The 26,917-nt window shown below is 48.5% G+C and overlaps 1 protein-coding gene across 2 annotated transcripts; it reads right to left on the bottom strand.

Annotated features, from left to right (window-relative positions):
* Positions 1–1,519: 1,519 nt before the first annotated feature.
* HARS1 (histidyl-tRNA synthetase 1) lies at positions 1,520–25,286 on the bottom strand. Of its 2 annotated transcripts, none has more exons than XM_077823760.1 (13): positions 25,135–25,286; positions 24,814–24,903; positions 20,158–20,277; positions 19,417–19,512; positions 18,221–18,346; positions 17,857–17,964; positions 13,694–13,792; positions 8,811–8,904; positions 8,350–8,477; positions 8,026–8,268; positions 4,113–4,229; positions 3,052–3,198; positions 1,520–2,073 (listed from the first exon to the last, which is right to left on the bottom strand). In XM_077823760.1, the coding sequence occupies exons 1-13, from the start codon at positions 25,225–25,227 to the stop codon at positions 2,014–2,016; spliced, it is 1,521 nt and encodes a 506-aa protein (XP_077679886.1). In that variant the 5' UTR covers positions 25,228–25,286; the 3' UTR covers positions 1,520–2,013. The 2 variants fall into 2 exon arrangements, with proteins under 2 accessions (XP_077679886.1, XP_077679887.1); XM_077823761.1 differs by lacking the exon at positions 1,520–2,073 and adding an exon at positions 3,398–3,512 and having other exon boundaries at positions 3,058–3,198.
* Between the last annotated feature and the right edge of the window lie 1,631 nt (positions 25,287–26,917).

A 26,917-nucleotide genomic window follows, 5' to 3' on the forward strand; every position in this document is an offset into this window, starting at 1 on the left:
GAGGTGGTGTGGGCTCTGGGGTGAGGCCAGAAATGAGTTCAGAGTGCAGGAGGGGACTCTGAGCTGGGGTGGGGGAGTGGGGTGCAGGCTCTGGCTGGGGGGTGCAGGCTCTGGCTGGGGCTGGGGATGAGAGGTTTGGGGTGCAGGAGGGTGCTCTGGGCTGGGACTGAGGGGTTTGGAGGGCATGGGAGGGATTAGGACTGGGGAAGGGGGTCAGAGCGTGGGGTGAGGCTCAGGGGTGCAGGCTCCGAGTGGTACTTACCTCAAGTGGCTCCGAGAAGCAGCAGCATGTCCCTTCTCCGGCTCCTCCACAGAGGAGTGGCCAGGCAGCTCCAATTGGAGCGCATAGGAGCAGGAGCGGGGTCACGCCGCGGCTTCCAGGAGCCACATGGAGCATCCCCCAACCCTGCGCCCTGGCTGGAGCGGGGCCATGCCATGGCTTCCAGAAGCTGCGTGGTGAGGCCCCCGACCCTGTGACCCGGCTGGAGCACCGGAGCGGGGCAAGCCCCAGACCCCACTCCCCAGTGGGAGCTTGCAGGCCACCTTAAAATGGCTCGCAGGCTGCAGTTTGCCCACCCCTGGGCTTTAGTATAGTTCTTATGGCACCGAAATAGTAGAGGAAGAAGAGCTGATAAACCCTACTGACTGGTAAACTTAACCCAATAAGCAGCAGCCGAAGCAAAGGTGGCTAAAAATACATTGAGGTTTTTGCAGGGGAGTGCGTTGTGAGAGCTCAAGGAGATTATCAAGTGATAGTACACTGCACTGGGTAAAGACTTTTTGGAGTAATTTGGGCAGCATAGAGCAACTAAAATAATGAGACAGATAAAACTGGGATTATTTAGTTCTGAGAAAAGGGAGTTCTGAGAAATTGAGAGGGAGCTGACTGCAGTACATCTGCTTGCTAAGGGTTATCCTCCAATTAAACTGAACGTGTCTGAGGTCACTGGGTAAACCAGAACTAGGGGGCACAAGTTTAAAGGATCCCATGTAAACCAAATTAAAGTAGGGATTATTTTACAGACTGGTGAAGAGAACACAATGGAGGTGATGGAATCAAGTCCTAATGCATTTAAACCACAATGGGAGGACTCTATGGAATTTTATACATTAAAGGGGGGATTAGGAGCAGCCTGCTGCCCTTCATAGGGAATTTAGTTGATTATGAGTGACTGGCACAAAGTTAAATTACTTCTACAATACTTAAGGAATTAGATAAGAATAGAGATGGCAGGGACATCCTGGCTACCTCCTGCTTCTGCACACCACTCAACTCAGGTCTTCATTTTGCTTTTTCTTCAATGTTTCCAATGGGAGTTTCCAGATAAGGCTTTTCACTGCACACTGCAAAATACCATCCCCAGTGCACTTTTTAAAAGGTCCCTGGAACTCAAGGAATGGAACAGTAGCATCAGTGACATTTAACACCCGGCCCTAGTCCAGGGGGAGTGTGGGGGAAGAGGAACAGAAACCTTGACATACTGGCAATTCCAGAAGACAGTCACACAAGAGGCAGGTGTGGGACTGTCAGAAGGTTTATTAAACTTGCTTAGAATGTTTTACACTTCGAGACAAGGTCATTTCCCCTCTAGGCAGAGAAGTGACACTGTGCAGAACATTTATTCAAACAGAAAGGAACATGAAGCTATGACCAAGATCCTCAGTGTCTGCCAATGGCCCAGGGCGCTACAGCTCTGCCCAGTAATAGTAATGATTACAGACACACGGCTGGCATTCTCCAGAGTGTCTCAGGAAACATCCTCTCCAGCTCTCTCACTGGCTATGCCCAGGAGCACAGCGTTCTTTAAAAAGCAAAGCAGCATCTCTGCTCCCTCTGGGAAAAGGAATTTCATGATAAAATAATAAATACGGCTTCAAAGACCCCTGTGTCCCCACTGACATGTCATGAGCAAAATAGCCAAGAACTGCGGCATTTAGAGAGGAAATCTCTAAAGTCTTCCCCTTCCCCAGTATCAGTTGAAATCCAACAAACTAGCAGGTGTGGCTGGGAGGCTAGGGCTGGCATGTTCGCCTCTTGATTTCCTCAACGAGGTTTTCCCTGCGAACATCAATCTGAAAAACAAATACAAAATGAATTAATAGAACCACTCCCCTCCTATAATCTAGCCTCCTCCCGGAACCATTCTTCTCCAGTCCATCCAAGAATACCCGAAATCGCACGCACTGCCCTGTCTGACAAAAGAGCACCAAGCCGCCCTCCCACAGATCAAGCCAAAGTACTCAAAACTGTTCATTTTTGAAGTAATGTTTCTAACACACACACACACCCCTCTTCTCTGCAAAAGAACTCCTAGGTAAGTGGCTCTCCAACTTGATTCGTCTCTAGCACAGGGTCCAATCTAAACAGTTTTTAATAACTCCTTTCTCTATGGCATCCTTAAGAGCTGGTTGCCTAGCGCACAGAGAATGCTGCTATCCACCTTCTCATGCAAAGAAGCACGACCATATCCAACACGTTCACAGGCTCTCCATGCCTGTAGGAGCCAGTTCAAAGTTGCCCTTGTTTCTGAACCATCCCTCTGTAGACTTGCTCCAGCTTATACGTGCTAAGTATTGTCACCAAATCACAGACCTTATCTCCATTCCCCTCCCTGTCCACATCTAGCATCTGCCTCCCCTCTGTCTCCACACTCAGTTTAGCCATTGTCGGTGGGCGAGCCTTCTTCTCTGCAGTACCTGCCACATCAAACAGCCTTCCTGTATCTCACTGACTCTTCAAGTCAGATGAATGTGCCTAGCTCCTTTGATATCTTCTGCTGTTATTAACTCTAAGGCCTCCTGAGATGCAATATGTGGGAAGGTCCCCATACTAATACAGCTGCATTATATCCACTGTTGGGGTATAAAGGAGAAATTCAGCAAAGGTACCCAACAATCATTCATGTGGCTGAGAGATTACTGACACCTCAATCTCTCTTCCTACATCCATTCCCACGTAGTGGGGTGGCTTTAGTCCATTTCATCTTTGGCAAGACAAAGCCTGTTAATGTCTATCTTCAGCCTATCACTTATATGCAAAGGCATCCTCACCTCTTCCCTAGTAGCTACGACTCGCAGCTTGACAACTCCATCCTTCAGCTCCTGCTCTCCTATGATGGCAACGAGAGGGATTCCCGTGTCTTCACAATACTGCAGCTGGTTCAGCAGCTTGGGGTTCTTCTTATACAGCATCTCTGCCTAGGGTGGGACCCACAGTACAGCAATAGATTTAATACCTGCTGATTTCTTCAGGCACCCACTTGTCATTCCTGTTCTTGGATTTCCCCATCTAATTTGCATTTGAGGCAGCAGGACCAGATCTCTCAATCACCAGGCAGGGCTCCCCACTTTTGAAAAGCAACCCAATTAGAATGCTTCCAAAACTGAAACAGCTTACCCAGCATTAGCAAAGTGTGCCATGGGCACAGGTGGAGCTCTTTTCCTCTGCACTGCTTTGCTGAAGCACAGGGAGCCTCTCCTATCAGTTCCAATGGTGGGTCTGGCAGCTGAGGCTAGAGAGCAAAAGATGCAATATTCCCCAGCCAGGCATGGCATCAGGGGCGTGGCACAAGGCTCTTTGTCTTAGCTCTGCTGGCATCAGAAGGGCAACCGATTCATGCCATGCTAGAGAGTGACCTTTGCCCTGTAGAAGAGGTTAGCAATATTCCCAACTTGGAAACCAACCTGGAGCCAAGTGAGAGCTTGTGTAAAGGATTTCTAGTGCTGCACAACCCAGGGAAAACAGGAAGTCTGGAAACCACCTGCTGCTGCTGCCAGGATGTAGCGTGTACAACTTTCCTTAAAGGGGTGCCAACCCTCCTTCCCAGCGACTGGCAGCTCTGGCCCTGCCTTGTGTACAGCAGAGGGAATGCCTAATTGTAGGAATAGTGAAGCTGGATAGACGAGAACAGGCAGCAAGGTCACATTCAAGTAGGCAGGGCTTGCTGCTCACGTGGCATGTCTCCCCAGAGTGTCTCCCTCCTCCCCACTTATGGGGTTAGGGTAACAAGAACAGGAGAATGGCTCTAAGCCCATGACCAGCACTGGGAACGGAAGGGCTGGAGCCAACCAGTTTCCTTCCTCTCCCTCACTCAGACTCTGCTCAGCCATACCTTGATCCCAGAATCCCACAGCTCAGAGATGAGCTTCAGTCTCTCTTCAAGGAGTTTCTTCTGTGCAGCCGCTACAAGCACCTGTGTCTCTGTGGTCCGGATCTTTTCCTCTGAAGCCTGGATGCAGGGACAGAGTCTTGTGAGAGTTGTTGACAACGTATAGAAACACCCAGCCACTCATGTGCTGAGACACTCCTTGCCCCCCACTGACCCTTTCTATCAGGAACCACCACCACTTCACACAGAGCATTTTGCATGCATGGATTCAATGGGGACTGGAAAGCCAGTAGCTTTGACAGTGGAAGGACAAGCCAGCAGCAGCAACGCAGTGGAAGAGCCCCTGGGAATCCCAACAAGCCAAATCCCCACAGTTCTACATTCTACTTCCTTTGGGATCCAATCTCATTTAAAATGCAGTTTCTAGCTTTCCCCTCTCTAGTGCCACGGCACTGGAGTTTCTGCTGGACATGAGCAATTCCATGGAAGCTTCCCCTCAGAGGCCTTCCCAGTGTAACAGATGTACTCTCACTGATGTAGCCTTACAAAAAAACATCACCAGCTCCACAGCAGCAGCAGGAAAGGTGGGACCCCGACCGAGCCAGGAACCATTAAGTAAACAATACCAAGCTAGAACGAACACACTCTCTCCCCCTTCTGCCCCACTGGAGGCCAGGAGCTTCACCATCTTTATGCTCTTCCTCCCCTTTCTGCCAGTTACTCAATATGGCATTTTCCTGCCTCAATTTTCCTGAGAGGCCCCTTGTAAAGCTCACCTGTTAAGGAGAAGCAGTGGGCTTGTGCCCCAAGCTGGAGAGGAGGTGGTGGCCTAAATAGATTTGTTTTCTTAACATGAGAAAAATCAGATCTTGTCTGGTCTGTATTTGTAAGGGGACTATGGCTGACTAGAGAGCTAGGGTCATGAAATCACAAGAAACTGAAACATAAGCAATTGAGCAGGGAAGGGATTTGCAGTCAGGTTGCTTTAGACTAGGTGGTCTGCCCCTTTAAGGGCCAGGCAGCCCTGTTATGAGGCAGAGCCCATTTAAGAACAGGTGTTTGGACTTGGGAGAGGGAATGATCAGCTCCAGCTGGGAAGGGTCAGGTGCTTCCCATACAGACTGAAAGAGCTCAGAGGAGGGAAGCTATAGGAAGCAGGTTGGTTATTGTGGCAAGGGACCTCCCAGGGTGACGGCCCTTAGGACGACTGGGGAAGAGCCTTGTTTTGTGTTAGTTTGTGAGTTGTGTGTTTGAACAATTAATGAAGCCCTGAGGAAAAGGGTCCAATCCAGCCTCTGGGATGGTGCCAATCCTGCTGGGGCTGTGGAGATAAGTTAAAATAGCCAGTAGGCTGCTGGCTTAACTCCTGACAAAAGACTTGGCAGAAAAGTTCCCAGGAACAGATGCCCCTCCAGCCCAGCAAGGAAGGGGCTGGGGAACGGAGGAAGGAACAGGAGCAGAGGTCAGAGGTAGCACCATGGCGATGGGGCAAGGCACCTTCACAATTCTGCAGTGACAGACACTGCTTTCTCCAGTTAGAATGTGAGCTCCTACCTCCCTGCTCACTGTACTAAAATCCATGAACATACCATGTGGTAGCTGTCACCCTGAGAACTCTGTGCTGTACCACTTTATCTTTTGGTCAATAAGTTCTTTGGGGCAGGGCTGCGTTTTCCATCTTCCTAGGTGTTAAAGCAGCATGTGGCCCGAGGAAGCCCTGATTCTGATCAGGGCCTTTGGACATAACCACACTATGAATAACAAGAGAGGAATATCAGAGCTTTGTCCCATGAAGCAGAGGCAGGGAAAATTCCCAGACTGGGTCTCGTCTCCCTTGTTTCTTGGAAACTGGGGCTGGATATGCTTCATTTTGATGGTAAAAACAAAAAGCCTTTTTCTGGGAAGTCCTTCCAGTCCTTGTTATACATTGTGGAGTACAAAAAAGGACTTGGCCATCCACTGCTTGTCTCCTTTAACCCTTGATGCTCTCCCTTTTAATTGGCCAGCCTCTGCTCTGTAGTCAGTGCAATAGCAAGTGGGCACATGATCTTTAACTGTGGCTACAACCTGCTGTCCCTATCCCCTGGAACGGAGCACAGCAGAGTTAAAGTCTGGCTAACAGCTCTATGACTGAGTAGCCCAGAGAAAGAGACAGCAATGGCTTTCATAGAATCATAGAATATCAGGGTTGGAAGGGACCTCAGGAGGTCATCTAGTCCAACCCCCTGCTCAAAAGCAGGACCCATCCACAATTAAATCATCCCAGCCAGGGCTTTGTCAAGCCTGACCTTAAAAACTTCTAAGGAAGGAGATTCCACCACCACCCTAGGCAACGCATTCCAGTGTTTCACCACCCTCCTAGTGAAAAAGTTTTTCCTAATATCCAACCTAAACCTCCCCCACTGCAACTTGAGACCATTACTCCTTGTCCTGTCCTCTTCCACCACTGAGAATAGTCTAGAACCATCCTCTCTGGAATCACCTCTCAGGTAGTTGAAAGCAGATATCAAATCCCCCCTCATTCTTCTCTTCTGCAGACTAAACAATCCCAGTTCCCTCAGCCTCTCCTCATAAGTCATGTGTTCCAGACCCCTAATCATTTTTGTTGCCCTTCGCTGGACTCTCTCCAATTTATCCACATCCTTCTTGTAGTGTGGGGCCCAAAACTGGACACAGTACTCCAGATGAGGCCTCACCAATGTCGAATAGAGGGGGACGATCACGTCCCTCGATCTGCTCGCTATGCCCTACTTATACATCCCAAAATGCCATTGGTCTTGGCAACAAGGGCACACTGCTGACTCATATCCAGCTTCTCGTCCACTGTCACCCCTAGGTCCTTTTCTGCAGAACTGCTGCCTAGCCATTCAGTCCCTAGTCTGTAGCTGTGCATTGGGTTCTTCCGTCCTAAGTGCAGGACCCTGCACTTATCCTTATTGAACCTCATCAGATTTGTTTTGGCCCAATCCTCCAATTTGTCTAGGTCCCTCTGTATCCTATCCCTGCCGTCCAGCGTCACAGCCCTCCAGTGTCACCTTTCAAGTCACTTTGTTGTCTGCTGGGCTGGGGACTTCACTAATAATAAATCCACTATACAGAATTCCCCAGTGCCCTTTGCTGTAAATGTGACACATGGGAACAGACCTCCAAAGCCAGCTATTATGAGACTCTCCTCCTTGCCAACGGGATCCCCTCCTGCTTTCTCCCCGTATGGGCAACCGAAGGGGTTGAGTTTGGCACTGGAGTTATCCACTGCTGCCAGCCATTATGGCTGACCTTCCCAGAAGTGGCCCTTGAGTCGAAGTGCCTCAGGTTTTGGGTGCCCAAACCGAGAGCTGTCAGGTGTGACTGTAAGAGGCATGAACAGCTTCCACTGGCTCCAGCTAGAGTTTGGGTGCTCAGCACCTCAGAAAGCCAGGTCCATGGCGTCTCAGGCTGGGCACCTAAATTAGTGGGCACTTTTGAAAATCTGTCTGTAAATATAGTCAGGGCCACCATCCACTCTGCAAAGAGGGATCTAGCCCCTCCGTCTCATGACATTCTAAGCTTTACCTGCCTTGAGAGTGAACTGTGTGATGTAAGAAGTGCCCAATTCCTCTTTTCTTAAGAGTTGTCATGTGAGCAGGGCCTTAGAGGCTCTGACTCCAGATCTGAACCCGGGTCTTTTGTTGCCAGATGGAGCTACAGAGACTGCTCAGCCACTACTGTGCTATTTACGTACCTAAAATAGGTTGATCATGTAGAGCCACAGGAATCTGATTTAGGCAACTAAGTGGCTGACCAACACAGGTTGTGAGCCTCCACTCACCCCCGCTCTGCAGCTTTTGATCAGCCCTGTGTCAGCTGGGAGGAAAGGCAGGTGCCAGTCTGTCCCCCAGGATCAAAGGAGGAGGAGGAGGAATCAGGTGGCAGTCACCTCCACTTTCTGCTCCATGATGGAGAAGATCCGCTCGATTCCGATGCTGACTCCCACACAGGGCACCTTCCGCCCCTTGGGGTCGAACATCCCCACCAGCCCATCATAGCGGCCACCTCCAGCCACACTGCCCACGCTGACCGGCTCTTCCTTGTGGGCGTTCTGAGGCTGCAGCAGGATGGCCTCGTAGATCACCCCAGTGTAATAATCCAGACCCCGTGCCAGGCTCAGGTCAAAGGAGATCTGCGGAACAGGAGGGAAATCCCATTACCAGGCACAACAAATGACCCAGTCAGGCCTGCTCAGTGTCCCTCCACCACTCACCTTATCTGCAATGCCAAACAGGGTCAGGTACTCAAACAGCAGCTTCATGTCTCCCAGCCCCTCTCGGGCCAGCTTGTTCTGGGACAGCTTAGGGTCCTGGAGCAGCTGCTCAATCAGACCCAGCCCACCTGCAGAAATGACACACAATTAAAATATAAAAGGCAGGGAGGGCCAAGCTCCCATGGGCTCGCTCCACTCAGCCTGGCCCACAGCCACCTGCTCACTCCTCCAGCCTCTCTATCTCCCTCCCAGGGGATACCGACCATGCACCTTACCTGCGATGTACAGGCTGCAAGTCAGCTCAGCCTGGGCAAGAGCAGCTAAACCTCTGGGGAACCCTGACCCTCCCCATATAGAGACCAAGGAAATTGGAGTGACTGGTGAAGTGACCCACATGGACTCTCAGCTGGCCTGGGTGAGGCTGGACAGGGAACCAGGTCTCACAGCTCCACAGAACTCACCATGCAGTTGAACGTATTCCCCGATGCGATCTGCAGCCTCTCGCGAGAGCCCCTTCTCTCCAACCATCTCGCTCTTCACATCCTCCCATGTTCCCTGGGGAGGGGGAGATGAGAATGTTAATCACAGCTCCCCAGGCTGAACCCGCTGCTCCTGGGAGTTGTTCTCAGTGGAGCGCTCATCACCATCTCTCCCTGTCTGCCACTGTTCTGCTTCATATAAATAGAGCAGAAAAGAGGAATTGGGAAATCAGACTCTAAAGCACCTTGATGCCTCAGAATTCTAGGATCTAGTCAATTTCTCTCATGTGAAGCAGAACAATGTGGGGCAAGGTGTAAAAGAAGACACAGAAAAAATGGTTACAAGAAGAGAAAGTGAGAACACAGCTAGAAAAGGCTAAGAGAAAATAAGAGGGGAAAAAAGTACTGCAGGGTAGACAACAAGGAACACTTTGCCGAAAAACCTACCCCACAGCACCAAGGTTGGTAAGTATTTATCTCCCCTCTTTTAACAGAGGGGAAACTGAGGCACATAGTGGTTACGTGGCTTTTCCAAAGTCCTAGCTAGAGTCAGCTTCAGAGCTGGGATTAGCTGTGGTACCTGGGCTTCTGGTCCTGGGATCACACCACTACAAAGAAAGAGGCAGCGATGAAGAGGGACAGATTGGCTACTTTTGTTAGTGACTCAGTTGTCTGTGGAACGATGCAGGCTGGCAACATTTACAAATGAAAAGCCAATTATGTATTTTAGTAATTATGAAAAGCCAATCACGAAAGCTCATGCTCAAATAAATTGGTTAGTCTCTAAGGTGCCACAAGTACTCCTTTTCTTTTTGCGAAGACAGACTAACAGGGCTGTTACTCTGAAACATAGCAAACAAAGCTTTTGTTTTGATCTCAGGCCAGGGTCATAGCAGTAAAAACATCTGAGTCACCCAGGACCTGTCCGCACTACATTCTTGCTGCTGCACTGTTTACGAATTGCAGGTCCCATGCTTGCCAGTGCAGATACAGGCTCCCAGGCCATGTCTACACTAAGAAAAAAGGTGTCACTTTTACAAGGAGACCACTAACACACAGTAAAAACCTTTGTGTAGACAGGGCAAAATGACCAGCTATACCGAGGTAAAACTACACCTTGCCCTTTCTACAGTAGTGTTTACAGTGTGTTACGATCTCATTGTAGAAGCCACACCTTTTCCCCCTAGTGTAGACAAGGCCTGAGTATGCAGCCAGCAGCCTCAAATAGCTCAGGCCTTGTCTCCACCTAAAAATGAAATTGTCCTAGCTACATTGCTCAAGGCTGTGAAAAACTGTGTGAACTCAGCAGTATAGTTAGGTTGACCTAAACCCTGGTGTAGATGTAACTAAGTTGATAGAAGAATTATTCTGACAACCTAGCTACCACCTCTGAGAGATTAACTACAGCCATGGAAAAATCCCTTCCATCGAAGTAAGAAACATCTACACTACAGCAGCACAGGTGCACGCTCAGAGAGAGACAAACTACATCTGGCATTTTGGGGTTAATGATGAACCACAAAATGCTAGCATTAACTCTTTCACTGCTCAGCATTCAAACCTAAGCATCCAGCTAGTTCCCTTTGTTAAGTGTTGTTAGAATCGTTAAAGAAGGCCTCCACAGGAAGAAGAATGCAAGTGTTGAAGTACATTCTAGAGCAGTGGTTTTCAAACTGGGGTACGCGTACCCATAGGGGTACAGAAGCTCTCGTCAGAGGGTATGCGAGAAAAATCCTGTAATGGCAGACAACGCATTTTATTTAGTAAGACTCAGCAATTTAGTCATAGGTATATTATGACCCTATGTCAGATGGGAGTACACGGTAGGCTACATTATTTGGAAAAGGATACGCGGCCTAAAATGTTTGAAAACCTCTGGTCTGGAGCAATGGGGGAAGGAGGGCTGCTAAAGACCAGCTGCTGCACGCTTTGTTTTATTTACAACTACTCAATATAGTTAGTTTACTAACCACTCTGCCTTTTCCTGTGTGTGCCGAGAGATTTCACTAGAGCAGCTGTGTAAATTTTTCTCCCCCAAATTCCTCTGAATTAGTAAACATTCCAGCAAGTTTCCAAGTGTCCTACTGACACCCTTTGCTACCCACATAGGGATGTGCAACTCCCAGTGACGCCAAGGGTAGTGCTTGCTGTGCGCTTGCAGGGGTGGGCCCTGTGTATAAATTTCTCACTGTTAATACTTTCAAACATATGAAGATAATTGAAGTACAGCAGACATCTCAGCTGTAAGGATGGCTCTCAGTGCTGTGAGTAGAGGCAAAGCCAGATTAAGGCACAGACACTATAGGTCCCAGCACAAGGGTCCCCTTCTCCTACAGTCGGGTGAGCACATCAGAATCTCAGCTTTCATAAAAAAGTTCCAAGCCCTCATAAATTAGACCCTCAGTTATGAACTGACCAGTCAACCACACACTTCATCTGGAACTGGAAGTACACAATCAGGGAGCAGCAGAGACCCACTCTCCCAAAAAAGAAGCAAATACAGTACAGTACTGTGTTACATGTAGACTACTAAAAAAATAAAGGGAAAGCAGCATTCTTCTTCTTCACAGTAAAGTTTCAAATCTGTATTAAGTCAATGCTCAGTTGTAAACTTTTGAAAGAACAGCCATAATGTTTTGTTCAGAGTTACAGACAGTTCAGGGTTACGAACAACCTCCATTCTTGAGGTGTTCATAACTCTGAGGTTCTACTGTATTTTCAAAGGAAAGCTCAAAAACACAAACAAAGTGTAACTGGTGTAGCTATATCTGCCTGAGTCCACAGAGAGTCTGAAACAGCAGCTCTTAGAGGGGTAACTGTCCTATGCATCTCAACCAGGTATTAACATCAATACTCAATGCATGGTGTTGGGGTGGCCAATACCACCCCAGCACAGGATTGTGCATATGGCAGGAGGAGAAGATTACAGTGGGCGCAACCCAACCTCCCAAGCAACTACACCAGCTACCAGGTTAAGTACTTTGGAAGCTCCCTGCTGTCACTGCTGCCCCTCTGGGAGAGGGGCTGGGCCCCTCCTGTTGCTGCTGCCCTAACGGACAAGGGGGAAGAAGGAGACCCTATGCTAATGTCTGTGCCTCTCTGGGAGGGGAGAGGGCCCCCCTGCCATCAGGGCTCCAAGTGTGTGTCCACGGCAGAAGGAGGTCACAGAGCCCCACCTCTGTCACGATGTCCCTAGGTTGCCTTACCCTGGCTCCTTACCTGGGCTTTAACTATGTTTACAGATTTTCCAGTGGTCTGGTTTCTGGCTCTGACTCTATCATAGAATCATACAATATCAGGGTTGGAAGGGACTTCAGGAGGTCATCTAGTCCAACCCTCTGCTCAAAGCAGGACTAATCCCCAACTAAATGTTCTTTTAAGGTTAATAACTTTTTTTAAGGTTTCCCCCTTTAGTTAGCACAGAGGAGTAAAGCCATTCACAGCCTTAACTCCAGTTTGTAAAGTCTGCCTAGGAATTACAGTCAAGACTCCATTCAGCTGGGCAGCCAGCTGCAAAGAAAACTGTCTAGAGAGGCAGCTGAAGGCCAATCCACTTGTTGACCTCATTTCATCTTCACAAACCAAAGTGGAGGTGAGAATTGCTGCTATTGTTCCTCCTGGAGTCAAAGCTATTGACTAGAGCAGAGTGCTGGTGTGTTATCTTTAACTTTGGCTACAATAGAGAATTGCACCATTACAGCTCATCCACACTAGCCAGCCTGGTTGGCATAAGCCTGTCAACCACAAGAAATGGGCAGATTCCGTGCACTGTGGGTACCAATCCCAGCCCTCCCAGCTTCTTCAGGCTGGTCTCTCTTATCTTCCTCTGTACTTCCATTTGATTAGAACATGGAGATGGTTTCACCATTACCCCATCTCCCTAAGCACCCACAGTGCAGCTCCTTCCTTCCTCACAGGACACACAGGTTGCTAGGGCAGGGGATGCTTTGAAGTGACAAGTCCGCATATGACCCCAGCCTTCCACAGACACTACAGCCAGCAATGCCCAACCTCCACAGACTGCATGTCTCCTGCTTTGATGCTGGCTGGAGCATTGTTGAGCAGTAGAGCACTTGCTCACAGGGTGATATTTACAGAGCCATTGACAGGACAATGCCGCTACATCCTACTCATTTGCAAATTTACCTGACAGAACTCAGTCCTCAGTCACTTGAAGTGTGGCTCGCTTGCAGGATCCTAGCTTCTATACCCATCCTGCAGCAGTCTGCCACTATGCCAGATACCAAGGCTTTAGCAAGGTGCCATTAATACTACAGATCTGCGCTGGAGAACAGCTGGGCTGTAACGAGGTCCCCAGCACAACAGTGGATGTTGATGGCCCCAAAAACACTGAATTAGGAAAAAAAGCTTTTGAACATTCTGATGCAGCATGCCCAAATAAATTTGTTATAAGAAGAGATGGTGCCCCAAGGACTCCTCGTTGTTGATGCAGCACGGATTCCAGATGGCAACCAGGAGTGGGGTGGTGGGATCCCTGCTCCAGACACACAGGAGCTTCACTACTCCAGGTTAATAACCAGCAGCTCGTACTTTAAGTCTTGCGATAGTGAATTAAGAGACCTGCAGAATCCCATGGATTTAGGGTGACTTGCATTGTCAATCTGTTTGCTCAGGACCCACTGGGGATGTTAAAGGAAATAGTGTAACTAGGTCTCCACAAAACACCCTATCTAGGTGCTGAACCCCCAATGCCCAACACACAGCGTGAAGAAGAGAAATAATTTAACATTTACTAGCATTCTCTAACCAACTTCCACTGCCCTTAGTCTGTCTGAGCAGTCTGTGCTGACTAGGAGGGCTGTGAAACCCACAAAGCAGCAGTAACAGGAAACTTCAGCCCTTACCTTGTCTAGTTTGTCCACAGTGGAGCAAATTGTTCGGAACTTGCTGTCTGGTACCCCACAAACTGCAAACATCCCATCGAGGATACGCCGGTCGTTGACCTGGGAAGAAGTAGAGTCTCTCAATGGGAACCAAATGGAAATATCCCAGTTACAACAAACTCTTCAGCTTCACTCCTCTATGACTTTGTGGTAGCGAAGAGGGGCTGGCTGCCATCCCCATCCCACCTAGCCAGCTACCTCTACCATCATCAGCTCCCAGAAGTCCCAGGGGCTTAGCTGCTCCTGCTATGAAACAGTGGACAAGTGAAAACTGGATGACAATTTAGCTGGACTTTCAAAAGCCTCTGACAAAGGGCCTCACAGGAGACTGTTCAGAAATGAGAGTCATGGATGAGAAGTAAAGTCACATCATGGGACAGAAAACAAAGAGGAGGAGGAAATGTTCAGTTTTCAGCATGGCAAAGGTTAATAGCAAGTGCCCAAAGTTTCTGTATGAGATGAGGACCACCATTTACTGAAAACAACAACAAGCAGCAAGGTGGCAAAGTGAAAATTATTACAGTTACCCAAGTCTGAGGAGCCAAGGTAGGTGTGTGGATGGCACAACAGCAGACAAAGCTCAATGAATTCCAATGCAAGGTAATGCACACTGCTGGGTTTCACATTAACCACCACCACTTGGGGAAAAAAACCTGAACATCAATGAAAACCATGCAGCAGTGGCCAATAATGAAAACAGATGCAAAAGGAATGGGACAGGGAATACTGGAAATACTCAATCCATTAAATTCCTCAATGGCAGGCCCTCACCTGGAAGACCAATGACCGTTCCAATCACCCTCTCTCAATGGAGAAAAAGCACAAAGAGTGGGGGTGCAGAAAGAGGGGAGAGCAGAGATTCAAAGTCTGGAAAGTCTTCCAGATGGGAAGAGACTCAAACAATTGGAATGAGTCTACAACAGAGATTAATTCACTAACAAAAAAAGTTTCATTAACACAGAGTTAAGATTGCTGAATGGTATCTTGTGGCCTTGCAAAATGTCGACTCCAGGAAAACTCAGACTTCTGAAAAGAATCATGAAATACAGAGATAAGGTAAATGCCCAGACCTCCTTCATTCTGCCCCCCTGCAGCTGGCAACAGCCCCTTGGAATTAGCTGCATGCACTCCAGCTGCTTTCACTGCCTTAGATGTTGCTGAATTGAATGGTGGAGGGATTATCTGGAGCAGATTGGAAGAGCCGTGATTGAGATATGAAGCTATGGGGAGGAGCGGGTGTTGTGCCCTTCTAAGGCTGTGTGAGAGCCCCTCTCCCTGACCACGTGATCAAAGGAAAGAGGTGCATGCGTAGATACGCCTCATTTCAGTGTTACATGGCATGAGTAGCAGGGTGCAAGAGTCTTCTTGCCACCGGGATTATCAGCAGTTAGGCGGAAGTAAGATGAACGTTGTCTGTGGGTTTAATGAAGGGTAAGGGAAAGTACAGTAGAAAGCTGTAGTATTAGGTGTTATTGTGTGCCTAAGGGTGAAGGGGGGTGTACAATTTAGCAGCTGTAGTGTTCTTTCTGTGGGGCTGAATGTGGGGCAGGCGTAGGCAGCTCCTTTTCAGTACAATGCAAAGGCAGAGGGCAAGTATGTGTTATGGCACATGGGCACTCTGCTCCAAGAAGGCAGAGATATGGTTGTGTGGGCGTGGACATATCTCTATTTCATGGTTTTCACAAGTTTGAATTTTGCTGAGCACGAGCTGTCACTGGGCAACCTTAACTCTGCTTTAACCAAATTTCTTGTCAGTGAATTTTCTATGGATTTTTTTTTTTTTTAAACAGAAAGAAATGTTGGTAGGAGTTAGTGTTCATTATGGGGCAGTTGTAATTATCATATAGATTTGCAGTTGAGATGCTACTATGGCCATGGAATGAGAATTCCTGGCTCTCCCATAGTACTTTTCATCAGATCTCAAAGTACTTTACCAAGAAAGGAAACAGCATTATCCCTATGGGGACACCGAGGAACAAAGCAATGCTGGGACTTGGCCAAGGTCACTGAGCAGCCTGTGGCAGCACCAAAAATAGAGCCCTGATTTACTGAGTCCAAGTCCATTATTCTAACCACTACACCACTTGGTAGCTGTCATTCCGGCGTGCCCCTGCCATACACTTTGTGAGGCTTAGGAAGAGTTAGGCATATGCCTAACTGAAAAGCTAACCTCTCTCACAAATTTTGTTCTCAATTTTGCTCTCCCAAAGGGACAGTGGGTTTCATGCTGGGTCAGATGTCCAGCATTAGGGATCTCTGTGACAGGATCAGAGCCCAGGTTTGATCCATAGATCTGTGCACAAAAAATGCTGTTAGAATCTCTCAATTTTGAGAAAAGCTGGGAGTTTTTTTGGGAGGGGATTGACGGTGAGGGACTGTATCTTCAGAACCCCTTGATCAAATGATTCTAAATTTGGACCAATAACTTTAGCCCATGCCTCTGTGAGGCACACCTAATGTCAAAGTATATCCCAGTAACTATGTAGACTTTAGATCACATAGAGTCATCATTTAGAATCATAGAATCATAGAATATCAGGGTTGGAAGGGACCCCTGAAGGTCATCTAGTCCAACCCCCTGCTCGAAGCAGGACCAATTTAAACAGAAAGCTGTTCTTAACTTTAACTAGCAGGGTACCAGTTCTGTATATAAGAGTACATGACAGAGAACTAATCTTTAATGAAGGGTAGAGAGGAGGTAAATTGGGCACTTCTAGTCACTTTCTCTCAGAATACAGAACAGCGGGACATCCAATTACACCAAAAACTCAAGGGATTTTTTAATAGCACAATGCATAATTAACCTGTGCAACTCATCGCTACAAGATGTAACTGAGGCCAGCAGTTTAGCAGGATTAAAAAAGCAATCCAATGTTTATATGGAGAATGGGCACACCTGCAGTTAAACAAGGGAAGGAACAAATTTTTGGACAATTCTAAATCCTCCTATGTCAGGGCATAAACCAATCACTGACTGATGAAGGTCAGGGCAAGCAGCTTTCCCTGTGGGCAGGTTATTCCATAATTGTCCATCATGCGGATTCTTGCCCCTTCCTTAGAAGTACCAGCTGCTGCCACTGTCAGAGAAGATACTGGTTTAGATGGATTTTGCGTCAGATCCAGTCTGGCAATCCCTGGCAGCTCCCTGCGGGTGGTCCAACAACACAGATAGCCCCCATCATAACCAGATCCCCCTAGGAAAACCCAGCAACAAGATCGCAGCGAGGGCTGGCTCCCACCCCTCCAGCTAATCCACAGAGCCCAGCAGTGTCTCACTAGGTCTACGAATTCACCGGGGGCCTTGGCTGCCTTCAAGGTTCTCCCGACACCACTACTCTCATTGCTGTCTCGGGGCACCCGGTCCCTTTCTAACACCCTAGCTACCTCTAATTTTACCAGGTCCCATTGCCCCCACTTGTTCAAGGTAGACTCATAAGAGCTTGCGTCTGCACAGCAGCATGTGCTGCCACACATGGGCTGGGGGTTGGTCTCCTGTTGCGCAGCAGGGGCTCAGCCCAGGGAAAGATTCCCTGGAGGAGGTGATGGATTCTCAAAAGGGAGCAGGGATGAAGGTCAACAGTACAAGGCCTGCAGGGTGGAGGTGTGGAGCTTGCAGACTCAAGGTGCAACACGCAGGTCCTCACCATGAGCATCAGAAGCCCTGGAGAAGGAGACGAATACTACCGGACCCCTTTTTTAGCACTGGGTGCCCAACAAAGCAGTTGCCCTGCTGCCTGACTCCATCCACCAAAACAGGACAAGTTCTACACCTCCTGGAGCAAAGCACGTTAGACACGTAACAGAAATGAGGCATAACACCCTTTACTACAACAGGCAGAGAAGTTGGGTGACCCTGTCCGCCCCAGAACTCCCTTCGGAAGAGCAGCTTGAGATGGTGATTGCCGGGTGACAGCCAGAGTGAAGCCTGATAGTTTCTCTAGCATAGACAGTGCATAGAAAGGAGTTGCCACAGGCACTAGGGGTTCTGGATCAATCTGCATTGTGCATTACAGAGGGTGCAGGTGTTGCCAGGCTGAGACCATGAGCAAGTGGGAAGCAAGAATGCTCTTCACTTCACATCATCGTCCAGAGAAACCAGCACTGGCACCTGGCTCTGGTTTTACCTTAATGAGGAAGTCTCCAATCTGCAGCCCGCTCAGGATCTCATGCACGATCTTCAGACACTCAGCATCGGGAATCATGGGGTCAAACTGGCCGGCGATGTCAAAATCCTGGGGCACAAGCAAAGGCAGTGAAAATCTGGGCAGTGTAACACAATTGGGGGAGCCCAGCAGCAACTAGGGTCTCCATATATCCAGCTCCCCATGTGGCAGCCAGGCCCCAGACACAAATGGAGTTCTCTTCCTCCCTGTCCACTTCCTCGTGCTTTGAGCCAGCACTCTAGTCACATATATAGGGCCACCTTGACTGAGTTCCTGGGGAACCCTGGGCCCAGACGTGGAGAGCATTCAGGCTGCCAGTACTCACACACTGGTAGAACTCCCTGTAGCGGCCCCTCGTCATGGCTGGGTTATCCCGTCTGTAAACTTTGGCAATGTGGTAGCGCTTAATGTTGGTGATTTTGTTCATTGCCAAATAACGAGCAAAGGGCACCTGAGCACAAAGGGTTAAGGGTGGAACGTAAGACGACCCTCCCATGGCTCGGAAGGTCCAGGACAAGAGCCATCCAGCCCTTCCAAAGGGGTCTGGTGTGGACAGGATCACCCAACTTCTCTGCATATAGTAGCAAAAGGAGTTATGCCTCATTTCTATTATGTGTCTAACCAGCCCGGTTATCACTCTTCAGGCAGAAGTCTGGTTAACCCCTCCCCTGTTATCCAGGCTCAGTAGGGTACACACCCTTCTGCCAGGGGTAACAGCTAAGAGGCACTCATGCTCACCACTTCAATCACTGAAACCAAAGGGAAGAAAAGGAGACAGCCCTGCAGCAATTACTACTATCACACATTCTGCTTCATAAAGGCATCACAGCTTCATTAACCCCCATAAGAATGGCCATACTGGGTCAGACCAATGGTCCATCTAACCCAGCCTTCTGGCTTCCGACAATGGCCAGCAGCAGATGTGTCACAGGGAAAGAAAAGAACAGGGCAATTTATCAAGTGATCCATCCCCCATCATCCAGTCCCAGCTTCTGGTAATCAGAGGTTTAGGGACACTCAGAACATGGGTTTGTGTCCCTGACCATCTTGGCTAATAGGCACTGATGGACCTGTCCTCCATGAACTTATCTAACTCTTTTTTGAACCCAAGCATAGTTTTGGCCTTAATAACATCCCCTGGCAATGAGTTCCACAGATTGACTGTGCGTTGTGTAAAGACAAACTGCCTTATGTTTGTTTCAAACCTGCTGCCTATTAATTTAATTGGGTGATCCCTGATTCTTGTGTTATATTAAGGGATGAATAACCGTTAAAACAGCTGAGTACAGTGAGTCTGGCATAGCCAGGAACAGAACCCAGGTCTCTATTCCTAGACCTGTGCTCTTCCCATTGGGCCCTGTTGCATGACTGCCCCACCACTGAGGACCTGGAATCAAAAGACTCAGGGAGAGACTGCCCTCCCCATCTCCCTCTTGAGGCCTCCACATGACACTGCCCATCAGTGAATGTACTATGTAGGATGAAATCTGCACGCCAGGAGCAGGAACTGTGGCAGGATACAGTCAGGTCATAGCGAAGAGACAGCAGCTCTCCCCCCTGGTCTTTCAGGTCGTAGATGAGCTTTGAGTCCTCCCCATACTTCCCTGTCAAAGTTTCCTAAATGAAACAGAGAGATGACATCTTAGGTGAGAAGGGACAAAACCTAGGAGCACAAAGCTGCAACAAGAGACTCAGTGAGGAAGCTAGGAGATGCCACATGATGAGCAAAGGGTGATCTAACCCTCCTTCAACCACAGCTTTACTACAGAAGGCTCTCACTTTCCATGGGAGCTGCTCACACTGAGGTCTTAGTCAGGGCAGCTGCCCTTCAGATAATGACTAATGCAGCTACCATACTTTAAAATGCACCCAAAGATTTAAAGGGGCAAACAGCTACAGGCCTGGGGATCATGCCTTAATGGGTCAGTGCCTTAACCAGCAGAAAGAAAAGGAGTATTAGTGGCACCTTAGAGACTAACCAATTTATTTGAGCATAAGCTTTTGTGAGCTACAGCTCACTTCATCGGATGCATCCGATGAAGTGAGCTGTAGCTCACGAAAGCTTATGCTCAAATAAATTGGTTAGTCTCTCCGATGAAGTGAGCTGTAGCTCACAAAAGCTTATGCTCAAATAAATTGGTTAGTCTCTAAGGTGCCACTAGTACTCCTTTTCTTTTTGCGAATACAGACTAACATGGCTGCTACTCTTTAACCAGCAGAGCCACCCCCTCCCAGATGTCACCACACAGCTCCTGCACTCACCTTCAGCTCAAACACAGGGGTGTCGATGACCTCAGCTCCATGGCGCTTGAAGGTGCTGATAATGATGTTGAAGACTTTCTCCCTGATGGCCATCTGCTTGGGGTTGTAGTCCCGGGTGCCCTGAGACCCCAAATCAAAGGGAAGTGGGTGAGAAGAAGAGCAGAGAACCATGGCCTGAGCTAGTGGAATGATTCTGCCCAGATGAACATTAACATAGATGGGTACACTGTGCATGGAAGAAGCAGAAAGGAAGGAAGTGGTGGACTAGGTGTGTCTAAAATACTTACAAAGCCAGAAAGACAGGGATACACAACAGGGAACAGCATCAATACACCTGAGGAAAGGGAATTAACCAAAAGCAAAAGCTCAAGCACAGAGAAGAATTAGAGACCCTTGGACCATCTCTAAGTGCAGGTGGAAGCCATAAGATGCTGCCCAGAAGTGAGCTGGCTACTTATACAGCTGCTGGGTAGCACACAGCTAATGGGAGCCAGAGGTTCATAGACTACAGAGGGAAACTTCATGAGCCAGAAGGTGGAGAATCCAGCATGGATCCAATTACTTCTACAGGACGAATAGCATGCTTGGTCCTTTGCAGGCATGTAAGGTCCCTTTGCAAGGTCCCTGCCTTGAAGAGCTCACAATTTAGAGAAGCACCAAAGAAAGGAAGATGTTTCTGAGTCAGCGTCTGGTAAAATAACCCATCTAGAGGATAAGGCTGAGACGACAGAGGAGCTTTGGAAATTTAGGAATAAAGCATCAGGCTTATAGGTGTTTTAATCTAAGAATTCCTTTACACAGAGAAATTGGACATTTTAGCCAGTGAGGCCAGAGGGTCTGATACTTGTCTCCTGAGTGCACCTTTGCAATGTGAACGGGATGAGATTTCTCATTCCATTTCTTCTTTGTTAGAATCACTGAATCATTCTGATCATCCCCTTCAGACAGCCAAAAACCACTATGGCTGACTATTAATAAATTCAGTCCTTATTCTCACATGGCAATTACCAGCTTTGCCTCTTCTACTGATAGAGTCATGTGCAGTGTCAGGGAGAGAAAGAGGGCACACAGTATGGAATAATGTGTGATTCTGTGGGCCAGAAAAGGAAGACCGGCTTTTAATGTTACGTTTACTGCACTGAGACGTCATTCAGGCAGAGAAACTGGGAGGCTGTGGCTAACAGGTTTTCAGATCTTGAGAAGCTGGGAATGGTCTCACATTTTAAACAACTAGAGACTTTCTTCCACTTTTGCGGTCTTACTAGTTACTTTTTTATTTAACTAAAATTTGGAGCACATGAGCTAGATGGATCAAGTTATCCAGCCTTTCACCTACTAGTCATTGATTCAAATGCAGCCCACATTCACTACCATCCATAGGTTGCTTAGTGGCCTATGTGGAATGAGTTGAGGGGTCTCTGAGGGCTAGTGCCTAGCGTACAGATGTCCACATCACACACACTACCATCACAAATGGCATTAATTACCCGCTTGCTGCTGTTCTCAACAGAGGCCAAAAAATGACAAGGCCCAAGATTGAACTCCCATGCCCATAAGGATGGGCCCTTCTAGAAAGAGGCAGATATGTATGCAGGCGGCATGCTCTGCTGCTAGCCATCCCAGACGTTACATCTCACCTGACACCAAAAATCTCCAGAAAACGACATTTCCATTGTTTTTAATCAAAAGTTTCTAGTGACTGCTTGTGAGGTCTCTAGCCCTGGCCACACTAGCAATTTTTTGCAATTATGCTGCCATTGGTCTAACACCAATGTGGCACCCTTGAGGCTAGGACGCGCAGCAGTGCTAGTATAGGCTAGCTGCCAGCTTTTACAGTGATAAAGACACTCTGCACTAGTGCTCCAGCTGCTGCTAAGGCCACTGCTACTGTAACAGCAGGAGGCTGCCTGAAGATTGTGCCATGTGTACAGTGGCACAGCCTTTGAGCCTACAAATCTATTCAGCCATTTACACCACATTCATCACTGCCATTTGAGCAAACCATAGCTCTAAGCCAGCAGGGCGGTGGAGGGTGAGAAAACCTGGATTTGTGCTGGAAATGGCCCAACTTGATGATCACTTTTGATAAGCTATTACCAGCAGGAGAGTGAGTTTGTGTGTGTATGGGGTGGGGTGGGGGGGGTGAGAAAACCTGGATTTGTGCTGGAAATGGCCCACCTTGATTATCGTGCACATTGTAGGGAGAGTGGTCACTTTGGATAAGCTATTACCAGCAGGAGAGTGCGTTTGTGTGTGTGGTTTTTGGAGGGGGGTGAGGGAGTGAGAGAACCTGGATTTGTGCAGGAAATGGCCCACCTTGATTATCATACACCTTGTGAAGAGAGTGGTCACTTTGGATGGGCTATTACCAGCAGGAGAGTGAGTTTGGGGGGGGGGGGGGGGCGGAGGATGAGAAAACCTGGATTTGTGCTGGAAATGGCCCAACTTGATGATCACTTTAGATAAGCTATTACCAGCAGGACAGTGGGGTGGGAGGAGGTATTGTTTCATGGTCTCTGTGTGTACATAATGTCTTCTGCAGTTTCCACAGTATGCATCCGATGAAGTGAGCTGTAGCTCACGAAAGCTCATGCTCAAATAAATTGGTTAGTCTCTAAGGTGCCACAAGTACTCCTTTTCTTTTTGCGAATTCAGACTAACACGGCTGTTACTCTGAAAACTGTAGGTTGGGACCCTAAAATGGGGTCGCCAGGGCTGGCTCAGACTTGTTAGGAGCTGGGGCCAAAGTCCGAGCCCCACTGCCTGGGACCGAAGCCAAAACCCAAGGACTTCAGGCCTGGGTGGTGGGGCTCAGGTTACAGGCCCCCTGCCTGGGGCTGAAGCTCTTGGGCTTTGACTTTGGCCTCCCCACCCAGGACGGTAGGACTCAGGCTTTGGCCCTGCCACCTGGGACAGCTGGGCTCAGGCTTTGGTTCCCCCTCCTGGTGTCATGTAATACTTTTTGTTGTCAGAAGGGGGTTGCAGTGCAATTAAGTTTGAGAACCCGTGCTCTAAGCAATGCTAACTTCCCTCATTTACTTGAATTGGGCTAATGGAAGCCACCTTATTACCTTTGAAATTGGGCACATATTTAAAGGAACCTGAAACAGACATCTGAAGAAGTGGGTATTCATCCACCATGAAAGCTTATGCTCCAATACATCTGTTAGTCTATAACAGGGATCTCAAACTCAAATGACTACGAGGGCCACATGAGGACTAGTACATTGGCCCGAGGGCCGCATTACTGACACCTCCCCCTGCGCTGCCCTCGGCCCTGTCCCCACTCCACCCCTTTCATGAGGCCCCGCCCCTGCCCCGCCTGTTCCCACCCCTTCCCTGCCCCCATTCCAACCCCTTCCGTGGATGGCAAGAGTAATATCTTAAAAAAAAGGTTTTCTAGCCCTTCTCCTGGTGAATAGCCTTGAAGATGTAACGGATGCAAACTGGTCATCAGGGTTACTTATCACCACTATGCCCTAAAGATCACAGGTTAGTCACAGTCCTCTCACAGCTGCCCTGGGCTGGCCTTTGGTGTCCCTTCATTTTTCGGAAGACCCCATATCAATTCACAGCTAGATGGGCACCGTTGCCCAGGCAACTGCTGATGGAGTTTGGGTGGCCACAAGCACCCTTTGAGACGGATGTCTTCAGCTGTCAGCTCATCTGCTGAGCAGCCAGCATGATCTCTGGTCAAAAACGAGCAGGTCAATAGAGAGAGGCAGCATGGTCTAGGGTTTCTCAGCCCATGGGTCAGGACCCAAAACTTGGTTGTCAGAGTGCTTCAAAGGGTCATATGGCAGCTCCTGTGGCTCCTGTCCCATGGGGCTGGCTGGGTTTGCCTCCCTGCTCCAGGCATTGCAGCCTCTGGGGTCCCATCGCCACTCACGTTTGGCCCAGCTATCATAATAACTGGAGTCTGGGTAGGCCAAATTTGAGTGAGTGGCACAGCAATCCCATGAGCTAGGTCACAACTCCACTCACTCAAATTTGGCCCAGTCAGGGAGCGGGGCCAAACCTGAGCGGTGCTGCAACCCTGGAGTTTGCAACACCCAGAGCAGAGAGCCAAGCCCAGCTAGCCCCATAGCATAGGAACTGCAGGAACTGCCAATGTGGGGAAAGTGCCAGGCAGGACCCAACCCACCCGGGATCCAACCAAAACCACCCCAGGGCCTCCTCCCCCAGACTATTTACTGGCGTGTGACAGGCCATAAACATTTACAAATGGGTCCTGAGCCCAAAAAGGTTGAGAACCACTGATCTAGGGGGAGTATAATGGCTCCATACAGGGCAAGATGGCAGTATTACTTGCCATATGGGGTGTCCCTTGCAGTGCACATGTGCTCACTCAGCCTGCTGTCAGTTACACCAGCTCTTCTGGGGTTTATGAAAACACAGGGTTTTATCCTGGCTTTGTTAACTGTCAGGAGGAAGCCCTGAAGTCTGGGACATTCATCTATCTCGAAGGCACAGGGTTAAACGATTTATTTATCAGCAGTGGAGACAGTTTCTCTTTAATGCACAGTAAAGTGTGGTCATAGCAGACAAGGCACTGAGGGATTTTTGGGAAGGTAGGGCTGGGATACACACAAAGCTGCACTGTTTAAACTAATGATGGGTTTCTAAACGCCTTAGAGTCCAGGGCTGGGGACTTACCTTTGGGGTCTTGAGGACAAACTTGTGTTTCCCCTCTTCTGTGCCCAGCTGCGCCTTCAGCTCTAGCAGCTTAGCCACCTGCTCAGCCACCTGGGGACACAGACCGGGCGGCAGATGAACAGCACAACCCAGCGGAGGCATCTGGGTATCCCGCTTCCCCGGCCCCCTCCCCGGGCACCCCGTTTCCCCGGCCTCGCTCCGGGCATCCCCCCCGGCCCGAGCCCCCAGCCAACCCCCCCGGGAGAGGCGCGCAGGGGCCGGGCCGGGCCGGGAGGGGGCGGTACAGCCCAGCCAGGGAGCCGCGGGGGGGGGCGAACTCACCTCTTCCGGACTGGCCTTCTCCTGCTTCAGCCGCCGCACCGTGTCCGCCTGGCGCCGTAGCGCCTCGTCCAGCTTCGCCGCCTCGTCAGCCATGGCCACCGCAGCGCCCTGTCAGCCCGGCTGCCGCACTCCCGTCTCCCACCCACCCCGGAACCTCACTGCACCGATCATGCGCGGAGGAGATGGGCATGCGTAGTAGCAGCGTCCGAGGCCACTGCCCACATTTTGTCCTTCCCTGTTCTCTCAGCGTGCTGCCTGGTCAGCGTGCCAGACAGAGCTGGAGAGCAGGTGGCCGGGCTATGGGCACAGCGAGACAGTCAGCAGTTAAAGTTACGCATGTCTTTAGTGCCTTGCTGCATCAAGTCTCCAGTTAAAAGCTTGATTGACAGTCCTGGTTGCTGATGCAGACTCCAGGGTGATCTCAGTGATACTACGGGGAAATAGGTCCAGGAGGTCTGAAAAAGCTGTTTGCACCTCTAAGTCAGTGGCTCTCAACCTTTCCAGACTATTGAACCCCTTTCAGGAATCTGATTGTCTTGCCTACCTCCAAGTTTCACCTCACTTAAAAACTACTTGCTTACAAAAATCAGACATAAAAATACAAAAGTGCCTCAGCTCACTCTTACTGACAAATTGCTTCTGTTCTCATTTTTACCATATAATTATAAAATAAATTAGAATATAAATATTGTGCTTACATTTCAGTGTATAGCATATAAACAAGTTATTGTTTGTATGAAATTTTAGTTTGTATTGACTTCACTAGTGCTTTTTTATATAGCCTGTTTCAAAACTAGGCAAATATCTAGATGAATTGATATACCCCCTGGAAGACTCCTGGTTGAGAACCATTGCTCTAAGTGACTCTCCCCCCCCACACACCCTTTCCTCTCTCTCTTGTGGGAGAGGGAATGGTGTAGTTTGTTTGTACTACATCTTCTTTACCTGGTTAGTTTAGTTGTTCAGATGATTTTGTCAGTTAATAACTGTTACCGTTTCTTTATTGTTGTTATTAAAATTGTAACATTAAAGGCTTTGTCTAAAGTCGAGTTCAGTATAGATTCAGACTTTCATATTAACAAGTTGGTATATTCATTACCTACATGTTAATGTTACTTTCATTTTTAACATGGCTTGATTTTAATATTTTTTTTATATTAGATGCTGTTGTTACTAACAAAATCATCATGTACATATTTCAATATTATAGAGTTGGCTGGCACGGTGAAACGAAATATTAATTACAGAAATTCAAAATTGAAGATCCTAGCTAGGTTAAAACCTCTTACGCTGACTGCTGTTATAATACTTCTGTTATTATTGTGAAATTTGTTAGTCTCTAAGGTGCCACAAGTACTCCTTTTCTTTTTGCAGATACAGACTAACACGGCTGCTACTCTGAAACCTGTCATTAGGAATGCATCCGATGAAGTGAGCTGTAGCTCACGAAAGCTTATGCTCAAATAAATTTGTTAGTCTCTAAGGTGCCACAAGTACTCCTTTTCTTTTTGCGAATACAGACTAACATGGCTGCTACTCTGAAACCTGTGAATGTGTAATTCTCCATACTAATTTTCTGTATTTGTCTGCCAGTTTCCTTCCTTGTACAGCACAGGTTCATTCTGGTCACATGATGACTCCTATGCTAGATGCTTTACTGCATTGGCTTCATGTCAATGACCACTGCCTTTACTTTGCCAACAGTAAATGATCTTTGTCATCAGTTATTTCACTTCTCCCATGAACAGTTCAGTACTTTGCCACTGTGCCACATGTAACCCCA

This window comes from Eretmochelys imbricata, chromosome 8 (genome assembly GCF_965152235.1).
Source record: "Eretmochelys imbricata isolate rEreImb1 chromosome 8, rEreImb1.hap1, whole genome shotgun sequence".
Lineage (NCBI taxonomy): Eukaryota > Metazoa > Chordata > Testudines > Cheloniidae > Eretmochelys > Eretmochelys imbricata.

Excerpts from the sequence above, each read along its gene's own strand:
- HARS1 (XM_077823760.1), bottom strand. The coding sequence starts at position 25,227 with ATGGCTGACGAGGCGGCGAAGCTGGACGAGGCGCTACGGCGCCAGGCG. Across the intron at positions 24,904-25,134 it reads AGAAGGCCAGTCCGGAAGAG|GTGGCTGAGCAGGTGGCTAA; the intron begins GTGAGTTCGCCC and ends CTGTGTCCCCAG. Across the intron at positions 20,278-24,813 it reads TTGTCCTCAAGACCCCAAAG|GGCACCCGGGACTACAACCC; the intron begins GTAAGTCCCCAG and ends TTGGGGTCTCAG.